The sequence below is a fragment of the Anolis carolinensis genome, chromosome 3, assembly GCF_035594765.1.
Source record: "Anolis carolinensis isolate JA03-04 chromosome 3, rAnoCar3.1.pri, whole genome shotgun sequence".
In the NCBI taxonomy this organism is placed as follows: domain Eukaryota; kingdom Metazoa; phylum Chordata; class Lepidosauria; order Squamata; family Dactyloidae; genus Anolis; species Anolis carolinensis.
The window spans coordinates 88,226,768-88,243,259 of NC_085843.1; the positions used below are offsets into that span (position 1 = coordinate 88,226,768).

General features: G+C 43.3%; 1 protein-coding gene across 1 annotated transcript in view; it reads left to right on the forward strand.

Moving 5' to 3' along the window:
* The window catches only part of tmem47 (transmembrane protein 47), a 55,129-nt gene that overhangs the window by 21,235 nt on the left and 17,402 nt on the right, over positions 1-16,492 (forward strand). The window contains exon 2 of the mRNA XM_003218915.4: positions 7,954-8,094. Within this exon, the coding sequence (XP_003218963.1) occupies positions 7,954-8,094 (141 nt within the window). The remainder of the gene's footprint in view (positions 1-7,953; positions 8,095-16,492) is intronic.

The following is a 16,492-nucleotide window of genomic DNA, read 5'->3' on the forward strand; positions in this document are numbered from 1 at the left end:
GAAAAAATTCAGGGGGGGGGGGTTGAATCCCTAACCCCCCCCCCCCCGGATACAGGCTGGCCTTCCACACAGCTGTATAAAATCCACATTAAACTGGATTATATGACAGTGTGGACTCTGATAACCCAGTTCAAAGCAGATACTATGCGTTATTTGCCTTGTTATTCTGTGTTATATGGCTGTGTGGAAGAGCCCTAGATGTCCTGGGACTTAGGAAACAACTTGGACATTGAAATAATTGTGGGACATAGTCTTTTGTACTCTTCTATCATCAGCGAGGAGATGGATAAGAACCTCATATAGGTCCTTTTAACATTATGGCATCCTGATTAGGGGATCCTATCTTCACAGAGAAATTCCCTAGCGTCAGGAAGTTTTTCAAAGCCTTTGTTTGCCTTGTTATTTGGAGGAATTTAATGTTTGATTATTTGTATAAATAATGCTATGCCAAAGACTTAATTACAGAAATTATTGGAGGTGTTGAAAATACCTCCCAAAAATGGACTAATTTTAAGAGTTCTTTGGTTGGCTGTTCAAACTTTTAAATGTATTCAAGGCCATTTTTTTCCTCTTCTACCAAACAAAATCAAAAGCATTGTTTTCATTTCAAATGACAGCTTAGCTCTTTGGCCACATTCCTGGGACAGAATATCCCTAGAACCAGGCCACATAATGATACAGCCACATTTCCAGAAATATTCCTGCGGGCGAAGGGGGGGAGGTTGATCTCATCCTTACATTGAAGTCAACCTGCTTTCCCCCTATTTCTGCCCTGGGACTGATGCAATGCCATGAAGTAGTATTATTTTTTGTTTATTTCCACCTATTTCCTTGCATTCTCACCTTTACTCTACTATCAGGCCCGGTCCAACATGGAGGCCAGTGAGGCCCCCGCTTGGAGCGCAGGGTCCCCTGGGGCGCCGTTGAGGCGTCTCCCCCTCCACCGGGGACCACCGGCTCAGTTGAAGCCTTCCACCTTCCGGCGGTGGGCATGGCTCTCTCTTCCCTCTCTGCTTCTCTCTCTCTCTCTCTCTCTGAGAGGTCGCAGAGAGAGAGAGAGAGAGAGAGAAAGAGAGAGAGAGAAAGAGCCATGCCCACTGCCGGAAGGTGGAAGGCTTCAACAGAGAGAGAGAGAGAGAGAGAGAGAGAGAGAGAGAGAGAGAGAGAGAGAGAGAGAGGGAAGCAGAGAGGGAAGCAGAGAGGGAAGAGAGAGCCATGCCCACCGCCGGAAGGTGGAAGGCTTCTCTGAGAGAGAGAGAGAGAGAAGCAGAGAGAAGCAGAGAGGGAAGAGAGAGCCATGCTCACTGCTGGAAGGTGGAAGCCTTCTCTGAGAGGTCGCAGAGAGAGAGAGAGAGAGAGAGAGAGAGAGAGAAGCAGGGAGGGATGGAAGGAAAGAGAGAAGGGAACCAGAAAGAGCCTCTTTCTCCCTCTAAGAAAAAAAGTATCTCCCTCCAGACTTCACCCAGGAGCCAGTTAGCCTTAAAGGGGAACACCAGAGGCAGGTGAGCCTTTCTAATGGGAATCCTTAGAGCCAGAGGATATCCCTTTAAGAGATATCTCCAGGAGGAGATGCCAAACCCAAAACAGCTCCTGCTCCCGGAAAGGATTATGGCACCAGCTCAATTGCAATAGATTCAGTGCCATGTAATCATGTGAATTGTAGTTTACAAAGTCCCTAGCCTTCCCTGCAGAAGAGAGCCAGTACCATGCCAAACTACAATTCCCAGTTTTCTGTCAGATTGTTTTGGATTTCAACTCCCACAATTCCTAACACCAGACATGGACAAAGTTTGCCCTTGCCTGGTATAGAAGCATTCTATTTTTCTTCTCCAGACATGCCAACAGTTTGTATATTAAGTGAGAAAATCCTGGGCATTTTTCCTTTTAATGCTAAAAGTGCATAGGTTGTTCAGCAACAGCCTACTGGCTGGGTTGCTATAAGTTTTCTGGGCTCTGTGGCCATGTTCCAGAAGCATTCTCTCCTGACCCACATCTGTGGCAGATATCCTCCGAGGTTATGAGGTCTGTTGGAAACTAGGCAAGTGGGGTTTATATATCTGTGGAAGGTCCAGGGTGGGAGAAAGAACTCTTGTCTGTGGGAGGCAAGTGTGAATGTTGCAATTGGTCACCTTGATTAGCATTGAATAGCCTTGGAGCTTCAAAGCCTGGCTGCTTCCTGCCTGGGGGAATCCTTTGTTGGGAGGTATTAGCTGGCCCTGATTGTTTCCTGTCTGGAATTCCCATTTTCTGGGTGTTGTTCTTTATTTACTGTCCTGATTTTAGCTTTTTTAAAAAAAAATACTGGTAGCCAGATTTTGTTTATTTTCAAGGTTTCCTCTTTTCTGTTGAAATTGTCCATGTGCTTCTTGTGGATTTCAATGGCTTATCTGTGTAGTCTGACATGGTGGCTTTTAGAGTGGTCCAGCATTTCTGTGTTCTCAAATACTGGCTGTTAGGAATTGTGGGAGTTGAAGTCCAAAACATCTGGAGGGCCAAAGTTTGCCCATGCCTGATTTAGATCCATCTCAAAAAAGGGTATATTTGCCAAGCCCTTTGGGTATGACCTTGGAAATATCTGACTATAGTGCAAAATGTTCTCAAGTGTTGGGCTTTGGAAGCTGCACAAGATGGCTTTAAGGCAATTTCTGCCCCCTGAGCCAAAACATATACAGCCAACTTCAGTAAGCTGGAAATAATGTCTTAATCATGTAGCCAGCTCAATAGCAGATTGTGATGGGAAAGTTCTGGAAAGTGCAGTATAGAGTAGGCATGGGCAAACTTTAGTCCTCCAGATATTTTATAATTATTATTATTATTATTATTATTATTATTATTATTATTATTATTCTATTTTATTTCTAACCTGCCCTCTCTCCCCAAAAGGACTCAGGGCAGTTTCCAAATGCAAAGGCAAATATTCAATGCCACATACAATAATAAAAACACAACACAATAAAATAGCAAATAAATCATAGCTAAAAGTGCATATAAAATAGATTCTATAGGGAGGATAAATGATTGGATTTCAATTCCTACAGCTTAGCTTTCTCTGCCAATAATGGTACCATACCAAACTACAACTCCCAAGATTCTGTAGCAGTGAGCCATCTTGGATATTGCAAGGGATGATTTTTTTATATTATTATTATTATTATTATTATTATTATTATTATTATTATTATTATTGGGTTGTTGTATGTCTTTCGGGCTGTGTGGCCATGTTCCAGAAGTATTCTGTCCTGACGTTTCACCCACATCTATGGCAGGCATCCTCAGAGGTTGTGAGGTATGGATAAACTGTTTATCCATAAACAGTTTATCCATACCTCACAACCTCTGAGGATGCCTGCCATAGATGTGGGCGAAATGTCAGGAGAGAATACTTCTGGAACATGGCCACACAGCCCGAAAGACATACAACAACCCTGTGATCCCGGCCATGAAAGCCTTTGACAACACATTATTATTATTATTATTATTATTATTATTATTATTATTATTATAATTAGGCCTTGCTCCTGGGAAGGTTCCTCCACTGTGGATCCCTACTTATCTATCTACCTTTCCACATATTCTCCACATTGTGTGTATGTGTATGTATAACATATATATATATATATATATATACACACACACATACATACATACACACACACACACACACACACATACATACACACACACACACACACACATATTCTATTCACCTCTACCTTCTACCTTTTATTTTTCAGTGATTGGTTTCAGGAGGGGGGGCACCAAAATGCTGCTTGCTTACACTTGAAAATTGCCTAGGGCCGGCTCTGTCTACTATGTAGTATAAGTAGAAAAATGATATTTAAATGATATACAGTATACATTTAAAAAAAATATTCAGCAGACAATCAGCAAAAAATTGATAAGAAGACATGTTGTCGAAGGCTTTCATAACCGGAACCACTGGGTTGTTATGTTTTTCAGGCTGTATGGCTATGTTCCAGCAGCATTCTCTCCTGGTGTTTCGCCCACATCTGTGGCAGGAATCCCCAGAGGTTGTGAGGCATATTGGAAACTATATAATTTCTGATATATTTTCCAATATATAGTTCCCAAAAAACTCACAGCAACCCAGTTATGAAGACATTTAAAATGTACTTTAAATGATAACACAGCATACCTGCCACAAAAATGCAGATAAGCTGCTTTTTGAGATGGTATTTCTTTTTCAGTAAAAAAAAGGGGGGGGAACCTTTGGGCACCTTATATTTAAAGGTAAGATACTTAAATGTGACACCCTCTAAAATTTTTCAAATATGCCCTCTGCCAGTTAAAGCCTCCAAATATCACATTCTCCCCCATATTCATGGAGTATGAATGCTCATATGAGCATGAAAGACAAACTAGGGTCCCATCTATACTGCCATGTAATGCAATTTCACAGTGCAGTTTAACTGCACTGAACTGCATAAATCTGTCTACACTGCCATACAATGCAGTTTAATGCAGTTAAACTGCATTCCGAAACTGCATTATGTGGCAGTGTAGATGGGGCCCAAGTTTAGTTTAATCTAGCTTCCACTACCATATTTTCAAAGTTGATCTCACTGTTTTACAGCCTGTTGTTTAAATCCTGTTTTAGTGTATTTTTAATGAATGGAATATAAGAAATATATACACATACATCATACTCTGTGCATTTTATTTAGGAGCTCTTCCACCACAGCTCTTGCTAGATTTCATTAGCTTCAAGAGCCTTCAGAAGTCCTGCATTAAGATATTCTAAATTAACTGGGGGATTTAACCCACTACACTCATTAAATTGACTTTGAAAATATCATCTCAAAATTATTTGGTGTATTCAACCTAGATTCAACCTGGTTTTGTGGCATCAATTATGTAACATGATGTCCTATTTCTTTTGCAAAGAAGTCTTGTTTTGAAATTAATATCACTTTGTGCATAGAGAGCATACAAACTAAGTTAGGAAACTTCTGTTTTACCATAAAGCCTGTTATTTTGTAGTCTAAATTGGTATTCCTCTCATACAAACAAGTCACTTTTATTGTTCCCATTTTGGTACTGATCACTAGATGAATGACACCTATAAGACACACACACACACATTAAAAAGAGCAGTTCCCCTGGAACAGAGGTGATGAAGTATCCCCAACAAAACCAAAAAGAGCAGCTGTTTGAATTCCTAATGTGGGAAGTATGACTATATATATTTGAAATCATTAGTTTTTTCATTATCATTTTAGGTTTTATCTCTGAGTTATAGAGTCTTACATAAAATAAATAAAATATAATGACACCAAACTGGATGCAAAAATGTGACAGAAAATTCACTGAACCACAAAATTATTCACCTTGAAGCTTTTTTTAAACTATGAATATTAAAGAAAATACTCAGAAACAATAATAAATCTTTTATTAGAACACTGGCATATATTTACATAACATTTAGTTGTAAAAAAAAAACCCATAGGTGTGTCAGAGATTCTTTAAAGGTGCAGATGGAGAGCGGAGGGGGTGGTGGTGATGTCATCTTCATCTTCCTCCATTTATGTACACTGCTTCATTGCTTATCTTTTGGCTTACACATGTCCTACAAGCCAAAATCAACTTTGGCAACTAGATTTAATTCCCCTGTGATACATCTTACAGCCAATTGACTAGTCCAGTTTTTGGCTTAAGGCAGAGCTTGGATTGTAGGATTGGAGCCTAAACAGATATCTTTGAAATAGACATGGAGAAATGTAATTCTTCTTGGCATCCTCATGTTTCATTCTTCTTTCAAATGGATTTAGGATATATTTGTCCCTTAAGGCCAAAGGATGGCTTGTCCATGTGCCAGTAGCTCTTCTTCTTGATTTTACAATGAGTTTTCCCAGTAAAATTTGCCATACCGAATTACATTAAGCCCTTCAAAGTAAACCTATGTTAACTAAAGCTTTTTTCCTATGCAGACTTCCCCATTGAACTCTGTGTAACATACTTGTATTGGGTTGTATTAACTATCAGGGCCGGCCGGAGATATTTTTAAATGTTAAGCGGGGGGCTAAAAAGCGCCCCCGCCACCGGCCCCGCCTCCCACGCCCTGGCCCCGCCCAGCGTGCCCTGGCCCCGCCTCCCACGCTGTGTGGGAGGCGGGGCCAGGGCGAATAGTGCGGGGGGCGGGGCCAGAGTTGGCCCCGCCCCCGTGCCCTGGCCGCGACCAGGAAGTAAGGCCCGAATGGCCTAGCTGTGCTGTGCGCATGCGCACAGCACAGCTAGGCCATTTTGCCCTTAGTCAACAAACTAAGGGCAAAAATGGCCTATCTGGCAGTGCGCATGCGCACAGCCAGATAAGCCATTTTTGCCCTTAGTTTGTTACTAAGGGCCGCGACCAGGAAGTCAGGCCCGAATTGCCTAGCTGTGCTGTGCGCGTGCGCACAGCACAGCTAGGCCATTTGCCCTTAGTAACAAACTAAGGGCAAAAATGGCTTATCTGGCTGTGCGCATGCGCACAGCCAGATAAGCCATTTTTGCCCTTAGTAACAAACTAAGGGCAAATGGCCTAGCTGTGCTGTGCGCACGCGCACAGCACAGCTAGGCCATTCGGGCCTGACTTCCTGGTCGCGGCCGGCGACCGCCCGGGCGATCGCCGGCCGCGACCAGGAAGTCAGGCCCGAATGGGCTATCTGCGCTGTGCGCACGGGCACAGCGCAGATAGCCCATTCGGGCCTGACTTCCTGGTCGCGGCCGGCGATCGCCCGGGCGGTCGCCGGCCGCGACCAGGAAGTCAGGCCCGAATGGCCTAGCTGTGCTGTGCGCGTGCGCACAGCACAGCTAGGCCATTTGCCCTTAGTTTGTTACTAAGGGCAAAAATGGCTTATCTGGCTGTGCGCATGCGCACAGCCAGATAAGCCATTTTTGCCCTTAGTTTGTTACTAAGGGCAAATGGCCTAGCTGTGCTGTGCGCACGCGCACAGCACAGCTAGGCCATTCGGGCCTGACTTCCTGGTCGCGGCCGGCGACCGCCCGGGCGATCGCCGGCCGCGACCAGGAAGTCAGGCCCGAATGGGCTATCTGCGCTGTGCGCACGGGCACAGCGCAGATAGCCCATTCGGGCCTGACTTCCTGGTCGCGGCCGGCGATCGCCCGGGCGGTCGCCGGCCGCGACCAGGAAGTCAGGCCCGAATGGCCTAGCTGTGCTGTGCGCGTGCGCACAGCACAGCTAGGCCATTTTGCCCTTAGTAACAAACTAAGGGCAAAAATGGCTTATCTGGCTGTGCGCATGCGCACAGCACAGATAGGCCATTTTTGCCCTTAGTTTGTTACTAAGGGCAAAATGGCCTAGGTGCTTGGCGCGGGCGCGGGGATTGAAGCCCCGCGGGCCCGCGCCAACACCGGAGGCGTCGGTGGCGCTACGGGTCGCTGTCGACGCCTCGACAGCGCCCCTAGCAGCCAGCGCCCGAGGCGGCCGCGTCAGCGGCCGCCTAGTATCAACCGGCCCTGTTAACTATGCAGGAGTGTGTTTGTGTGTATATATCTCCAAGTCATCTGGTGAATTCGGCAACCTCCATGAATTTCATAGAGACTTCTTTAGCAAGAAATGCTCAGAGGTGTTTTCATTATTTTCTTTCTTTGAAATGTTGCTGGTGCATTGTTGTATTCATTGGTGGTCTCTGATCCAAGTCCTAACCAGGAGTGTCCATGTTTGGTTTCAAAGTTCAGACATGATCTTGTGTAATTAGGTGTTTATGTCACTATGTCCAGACGTGTGAAGGCTTTTAACTGGTATATAGATTAAGAAAATGGCTAATAAAATATATTGGCTTCATCTTAATCTGATGAAAACTCGCTCATGGGTAAGATATTAAAACAATCTGATTGAATTTACAAGTGGCCTAGTTTACCTTTCACCTTTTGCATAGGCATCCATTTCGGTAAGTTAGCTTCAACTATTTGTTTCTTCTTTTCTTTCTACAGATTGGCAGATTGCTACACTTTCTATGCTGTTGGGAGGTGCTGCTATAATTCTTATAGCCTTCTTGGTTGGATTAATTTCTATCTGTGTGGGATCACGAAGGCGGTTCTACAGACCAGTTGCTGTCATGCTGTTTGCAGCAGGTAAATAAATAGCCTCTCTGAAGAATATTAATACTTGAAAACTGTAGCTTTACATCTGTGCAGAAAATGGATGTGATTTCTATAGTGTGATCCAGAAGTGTATCAGAAGGTGATGAGTATACAGCATAAATATACAAGAAATTCTACTGATCTAAGCACTTTTCACATATTTGATAGCTGTGTGTGCATGTTCTACACACAAAGAAGAGAGCACATTTCATTAAATTTCTCTGTTGTCATGTTCTTCCTGCAAAACCAACATGCTCAAGGAGGTTAGCGTGTTACATTTGTGGAGGTGCTCCACATGAATAAGAATACAGAAAAATTGGTGTATGTGAAGAGCTGCCATGTATAAAATAGGCTATATACTCTAGTTAACCATGATGGGGATGTAGTTCGCTCACATCTTCAAATGAGGAGCACTCATACTACTTATTGAACACTTAAATAGGGCTTGATCAGTACTTACTTAGGTGATCCCTCGTTATCCAAGTATGATTGTCTTCCAGGTGTAGTGTCCTGGCGGTGGATACATACTGTAGGTGACTGTAGAGTCCTATTCTTGACCTGCATGTTCTTCCACAGTGGGGACATTGGTTTAATCAATTTTTATTTCAGTGTACACCTAACTAAACATATAAATATAAATGCTGGGTTATAATAAAGTACAAGCCTCTTATTCCCAGAGAACTGTTTTGTTTTTGAAATTTTGCTGACAGAATAGTTAAAAATGAGATGAGGCAAGAGCAGGGAAGAAGCAAGTTAATCAAGGTCCAAACCTCTTTGCTCCTACAAACACAGCCCTAGTGCTAGCACAAAGTTAGATCGGGGTGAAGACAGTATAAAATAATTTCCAGTTGATGTGGTTTGGATTCATAACAACTCCTTGCTAGCTTAGTACTGCTGGCTCTTGGCTAGAACTGCATTTTTACTTCTTTTCAATGATGTTAGGTTTTTCTGTTAGATTTTTCAAACTAACTTTTTATCCATCCTACGGGGTAAATATGTGTTGCCAAATTATTCTGTATAGTTAGGTACCTGCTTATGAGCTGAATGCCTATTGTGAATCAAGTTAAATGAGTGGGGAGCTGTAACTATGACTACCCATTATACAGTACTTGTGAATATGGTGATCACTGCTTAGTCTATGTATAGAGCACTGTTGATCACAGTAGGCTTTGTCCACAGTGTCAAGTATCCTTGAACAAGATTGTGTGGGGTACCAAGGTGGCAACCACTGCCAACTCGGTCTGATTATAAAAGTGAATACACCCTACATTGCTATTAAAAAGATATTACTTTTTAAAAACTTTTTATTGTGCTTTGAAATTTATTGTGGATAATCACAACTGCTGAAATTCCAGGCCACTGTAGGGGTCACAAGAGCCAAATTTTTAAACGTATTCGGGTTTTTTTTAAAAAAATCTTCCTTCCCTCCTGCCTTCCTTTTCCCTATTTTCTGATAAGCTTGATTATATTCTTTTCTATTACTTTAGAAAATACTTAAGTATTAGCTCTTGAAACTATTCACATGAAAATAAATGGGATTAAATTGAAAGGTGTTTATATACTCCATTTATTGTGTCAGTTTTGCTTTTTGTTATAAATTTCAATAGCTATCACACTAAAGGCTTTATGTTGTTTTGCAAAGCATCTAAGGAGACAGTATGTGCTTAGAAATACTTTTTTAAAGACCAGAATAAACAGACTATCCAAAGAATGCTTTCCAATCTAATGCATAATGGCCATACTGAAATCATCTCTCAATATGCATTCCAGTATGTTTCTGCTTGGCCAATAATAACAGAATGTTTTTTTTTCCCTTTTGAAATTTCCAGGCATAGCTTCCCTTCATTCTGTCAATCATATGTATGTTCAAACAGTAAGCCTGTCTGATAGCCCATAATGGAAAGAATGACAGAACCATCTACTCCGCTAGATGGATTTTAAAAATCCCATTTACAAGGATGTGGAAAGATAGGCCTTTAGTATTTCAAGAATCGAAATTATAATGGAAGGAATCCTACTGCCCCCTGCTGTTTATACTATTTTATTTAAACTACTACAGTTTAGTTTAGAATCTTTACTTATATTTGGTCTCTTACTATTTTGCTTTGTTTAAAAAAACAGATTCATGTGATAGTTTGCTTTGTTCTTCAGACAATCGTAGTGAAAACCACAGTAAACATAATTTATTTAAGAAACATGTCAGATTCCATTTTCTTGTTGAATTTATCTGGTCACTTCTCTTTGTGACTTTGACTGGTATAATTGTCAACTATAAAGTAGTTCTATTCAAAATGCAGCATGTTGCAGAAAGCAAGGAAGATGAAAAGGGCAGTAGACATGAATAATGGAGGAAGCAGGATTAGACAATCTACTGGCATGAATTTGACCAAGGACATTTAAAATTTGCATGTACTTACAGCCAACTAGAAAAGTAAGCTTCATCATCATCATCATCATCATCATCATCATCATCATCATCATCATCTTTATTTATAACCCACCCTATCTCTCAAAGGGGACTCAAGGCGGTTTCTGCTGCCCTGGAAACTATGACTTGGAGAAATGTATTCGTACTAGAGGAAAGGAAATTTCACCTGAACATTAGGAAGAACTTCCTGACTGTAATAGATGGTCAGCAGTGGAATTCTGCCTCAGTGTGGTGGGAGCTCCTTCCTTGGAAACATTTAAACAGAGGCTGGATGGCCATCTGTCAGGAGTACTTCATTGTGCTTTTCCTGCATGGTAGGGGGTTGGACTAGATGGCCCCATGTGGTCTCTTCCAACTCTATTATTCTAGCATTCTGAGGTGGACTCTCCTTTCCTGCAATTTGAACCCATTACTTTGAGTCCTAGTCTCCAGGACAACAGAAATCAAACTTCCCTCCCCTCCTGATGACAGCCTTTCAAATATTTAAACATGGGGATCATATCTCCTTTCAGTCTTCTCTGAAAGCTTTTTAAGCTGTACCTCATAGGGCATGGTCTCCAGACCTTTGATAACTTTAGTCGCCCTCCTCTGGACACATTCCAACTTGTCATCTGTGAACTTTGTTGTGTACTTTCCCATCAATTTCAGGCAAGGAATACAGTGAAGTGGTTTGCCACTGCGTTCCTCTGAATGTAGCCAACATTTCGCTGGTAGGGTTAAGGTAAAGGTAAAGGTTTTCCCCTGACATTACGTCTAGTCGTGTCCGACTCGGGGGTTGGTGCTTATCTCCATTTTTAAGCTGAAGAGCCAGCGTTGTCCGTAGACATCTCCAAGGTCATGTGGCCGGCATGACTGCATGGAGCGCTGTTACCTTCCCACTGGTACAGTGCCTATTGACCTACTCACATTTGCATGTTTTCAAACTACTAGGTTGGCCGAAGCCAGGGCTAACTGGGGGAGCTCACCCTGCTCCCCAGATTGGAACTGCCAACCTTTTGGTCAGCAAGTTCAGCAGCTCAGCAGATTAATCCGCTGTACCACGGGGGCACTGGGCTGATAGTCTTACTTCCTAGTATTATCAATTCTTGACCCTACTTAGCTTCTGAGAAGAGTTTACAGAGAGTATATTAAATAAATGTGCCCAAGCTGTATAGAATCATAGAGTTGGAAAGGGCCTTACAGGTCACTAGGTCCAAACTCCTGTTCTGTGTAGAATCCCCAGCTAGACCATCCCATGCAGCTCTACCCTATTTTGAAGACATGCAGAAAAAGAGACCCCACCACCTCTTACAGTGATCACGTCTTCTCTTCATCAAGCTGAATATACCCAAATTGTTCAACCTCTCCTCATATGTTTTGTTATCTATACCTTTTACAATCATAGTTGACTTTCTCAGAATTCGCTTTAGCTTGTCGATATTATAATTTAAAAGGAGGTGCCCAGAACTGAACACATGAAGGTTCCCCAGTGCAGAATGTAGGAACAATTATATCATTGGACTTGGAAGCTATTATTGCAGGCTAAGCTAGCATTTGCCTCACACTGCTTGCCCATGTTCTGCAATAACACCAATGACTTTGCCCTCCCTCTGGGCAGCTAAACCTGGCAATTCTAACTGGATGGCCCCCCAAGAGGGTCTTCCTCCAGGGGCAAACCAAGAATGGGCAACTTGGAAGTCCCTGAACAGACTCAGAAGTGGAGTGGGCAGATCAAAAGACAACTTGGCAAGGTGGCACTACCTGGAGGAATCCTCCACCTTGTGTGACTGTGGAGCTGAACAAACAGCATATGTATGCTTGCCCACAATGCCCTGCCTCATGTACGGAGGAGGAGTTGTTTAAAGCTACAGACAATGCGGTTGCTGTTGCCCGCTTTTGGTCCAAAACTATTTAGTTGCTTGTGATTTCTTTTTTTCCCCATTATTTGAAATGTATTTGTTGTACAATTCTTTTGACACGAAATAAATAAATAAAAACCAATGACTTTTCCCACATGTACGTAGCATCGTCCCATCCTATACCTTTGCATTTGGTTTTTTTGCACCAAATGTAGAATTTTGTGTTAGCCTCTGTTGAATTTCATTTATTTATTAATTTTATTATCTATATATATAAAAGGGTAATGAAATTTTGGCCTAGGACAAAACAACAAAACTACACATTTCAGAAACACTAAATTTGGCAGCACAATCCCTCATCCATGCCTCTACGTTCATAAAACAAAAAGAAAATAAAAATAAAGTCCTAGTTAGAGGGAGAGGAATAATTGTTTTTATCCAATTGCTGCCAGTTAGAAGGCTAAGCTCCGCCCACTTGGTCTCCTAACAACCCACTCAGCCCAGGGGACAGGCAGAGTTAGGCCTCACTTAGGCCTCTTCCACACTGCCTATAAAATACAGATTATCATATTTTAACTGGATTATATGGCAGTGTAGACTCAAGGCCCTTCCACACAGCTATATAACCCATTTATAATCTTATATTATCTGCTTTGAACTGGATTATCTTGACTCCACACTGCCATATAATCCACTTCAGTGTGCATTTTATCCAGCTGTGTAGAAGGGGCCTCATATAATCCAGTTCTAAGCATATAATATAAGATTATCAATATACAGTAGAGTCTCACTTATCCAACATAAACAGGCCGGCAGAACGTTGGATAAGTGAATACGTTGGATAGTAAGAAGGAATTCAGGAAAAGCCGATTAAACATAAAATTAGGTAATCATTATACAAATTAAGCACCAAAACATCATGTTATACAATAAATTTGACAGAAAAAGTCGTTCCATGTGCATTAATGCTATGTAGTATTCACTGTATTAAAAAATTTACCACCAAAATATCACGACTTTAAAACACTGACTACAAAAACATTGACTACTAAAAGGCACACTGCGTTATATAATCCAGAACATTGGATAAGCGAATGTTGGATAAGTGAGATTCTACTGTAATATGAAATAATTACTGTGGTACAATAATACAGAACAATATAATCTCTAAAACCAGGACAGTAAATAAACAGCAACACTCTGAAAGCAGGGAAATTGGGAATTCCACAAAGGAAACAATCAGGGCCAGCTAACTCCTCCCAAGAAAGGATTCTTCCAGAAAGGAAGCTGAGAAGGGAGTGAAGCAGTGTGTATTACCAAAGTCATTATTATTACTATCATTACTATTATTATTATTATTATTATTATTATTATTATTATTATTGTTATTATTATTGTATTCCTGTGAACTGTGAAAATGAATACAATCTGGCTCTAAGTATTCAAAAACACTAAAATCAGAATATATAAAAATTACTGTTGTATAATAAAACAGAACAATACAATCTCTAAAATCAGAACACTAAATAAAGAACAACACTATGAAATACAGGGGACTTCCAGACAGGAAACAATCAGGGCCAGCTAACACCTCCCAACAAAATTTCACTCAAGGAGGAAGCAGCGTGTTAAAGCGCTGGGCTGCTGAACTTCTGGACCGAATGGTTGCAGGTTTGAATTGAGGGAGCGGAGAGAGCCCCCTCTGTTAGCCCCACCTTCTGCCAACCCTAAAGTTCAAAAACATGCAAATGAGAGTAGATGAATAGGTACTGCTCTGGCGGAAGGTATCAGCACTCCATGCAGTCATGCCAGATGAACTTGGAGGAATCTACGGACAACGCCAGCTCTTTGGCTTAAAAATGGAGATGAGCACCAACCCCCAAAGTCAGACACGACTGGACTTAATGTCAGGGGAAAACCTTTACCCTTTACCTTAACTACCACCAATTCCTCAATACTTTATTTCCTATACCACCATACTTCGCCACAGCAACGCGTGGCCGGGCACAGCTAGCTAATTTCTAATATATCAATTTCCTTTTATTTATTTATTTTTATTTATTACATGCATTTATACCCCGCCCTTCTCCCCGAGGGGACTCAGAGTGGCTTACATTCTGCCACGAGGGCCAGCAACAAATATACTATAAAAACAAAACAATTAAAACATGATAAAAACATGATAAAAAGTATACAAAAATTAAAACGCTGCAAAGCAGCGATATTGCACCATCCTCAGTCATTCACTACAGCTACAATTACAGATTTGCGACCCGATTACAACAGCCAATGAGCTTATTCGCTGAATGCCTGGGCGCAGAGCCAAGTTTTTAGTTTTCTTCTAAATCCCAGGAGGGATGGGGTTTGCCGGATATCGCTGGGGAGGGAGTTCCACAGCCGAGGAGCCACCACCGAGAAGGCCCTGTCCCTCGTCCCCACCAGCCGCGCCTGCGAGGCAGGTGGGATCGAGAGCAGGGCCTCCCCGGAAGACCTTAAGGTTCTAACGGGCTCATAGGAGGAGATACGTTCGGATAGATAGGCAGGACCAGAACCGTTTAGGGCTTTGTAGGTCAAAACCAGCACTTTGAATTGGGCTCGGTAGCATATCGGCAGCCAGTGGAGCTGGCTTAGCAGGGGGTTTGTACGCTCCCTGTAAGCTGCTCCCGTTATTAACCTGGCTGCCGCCTGCTGCACCAGCTGGAGCTTCCGGGCCGTCTTCAAAGGCAGCCCCACGTAGAGTGCGTTGCAGTAATCCAGCCGGGATGTGACCAGAGCATGGACCACCGTGGCCAAGTCAGACCTCCCAAGGAATGCGTGCAGCTGGCGCATGAGGCGGAGTTGTGCGAAGGCTCTCCCGGCCACCGCTGAAACCTGAGGCTCCAGGCTCAGCGATGAGTCCAGGATCACCCCCAGACTGCGAACCTGCGTCTTTAGGGGGAGTGCGACCCCATCCAACACAGGCTGTAACCCTATTCCCTGTTCAGCCTTGCGATTAACCAGGAGGACCTCCGTCTTGTCTGGATTCAATTTCAATTTATTGGCCCTCATCCAGTCCGACACAGCGGCCAGATACCGGTTCAGGACCTGGACAGCCTCCTTAGTGACAGGTGGAAAGGAGTGACAGAGCTGGACATCATCTGCGTACAGATGACATCTTACCCCAAAACTCCGGATGATCTCTCCCAGCGGCTTCATGTAGATGTTAAACAACATGGGGGACAATATCAACCCCTGCGGGGTCGTTCCACTTCGTTCTGATTCGTTCCACTTCGTTTTGATTCGTTCCACTTCGAACGCCACACGCGCTCTAGACCCCTCTTCTTTTGCTTCATTGCTGCCAACTCCTCAGTGAACCAAGGAGATGGTTGAGCTCCGCTACTCGAGAGGGGGCGTTCTGGAGCGATCGTGTCAATTGCCCTGGTTAACTCCCTATTCCAGAGAGAAACCAGGGCATCGGCAGAATCGCCAGCCGAAGTGGCGGGAAACTCCCCAAGAGCCATCAGGAATCCATCAGGATCCATAAGCCTCCTGGGGCGGACCATTTTAATAGGTCCTCCACCCCTGCAGAGGTTGGGGGGCGCAGCCAGTCTAAACCTGAGCAGGTAATGGTCGGTCCATGGCAAGGGAGCGATGGTCAGCTCCTCCACACCTCCATCATCTTCCCATCCCTGACAGAAAACCAAGTCCAAGGTATGTCCTGCACTGTGTGTGGGGCCAGATACCACTTGGGACAGCCCCATGGCTGCCATGGTGGCCATGAAGTCCTGAGCCGCTCCTGAAAGGGTGGCCTCCGCATGGACATTGAAGTCACCCAGCACCAAAAGGTGCTGGGACTCCAACGCCAGGCCCGAGACCACCCCCGCTAGCTCAGGCAGGGAGACTGTAGTGCAGCGGGGTGGACTGTACACTAACAGAATCCCTAACCTGTCCCGGCCACCCACTCTCAGGTAGAGACATTCGAACGAGGTTGACCGTGGGATAGGGCACCTGGTCTGCTTTTTCATCCAGGATCAAATCCTGGATAATAGCCGATTTTCCATTGATAGACCTGGCGTTCAGCAGCACCACCCTTAATCCAGAGGATCCGCCGACTTGGGCATCCAACTTTATCATATCAGGAGAC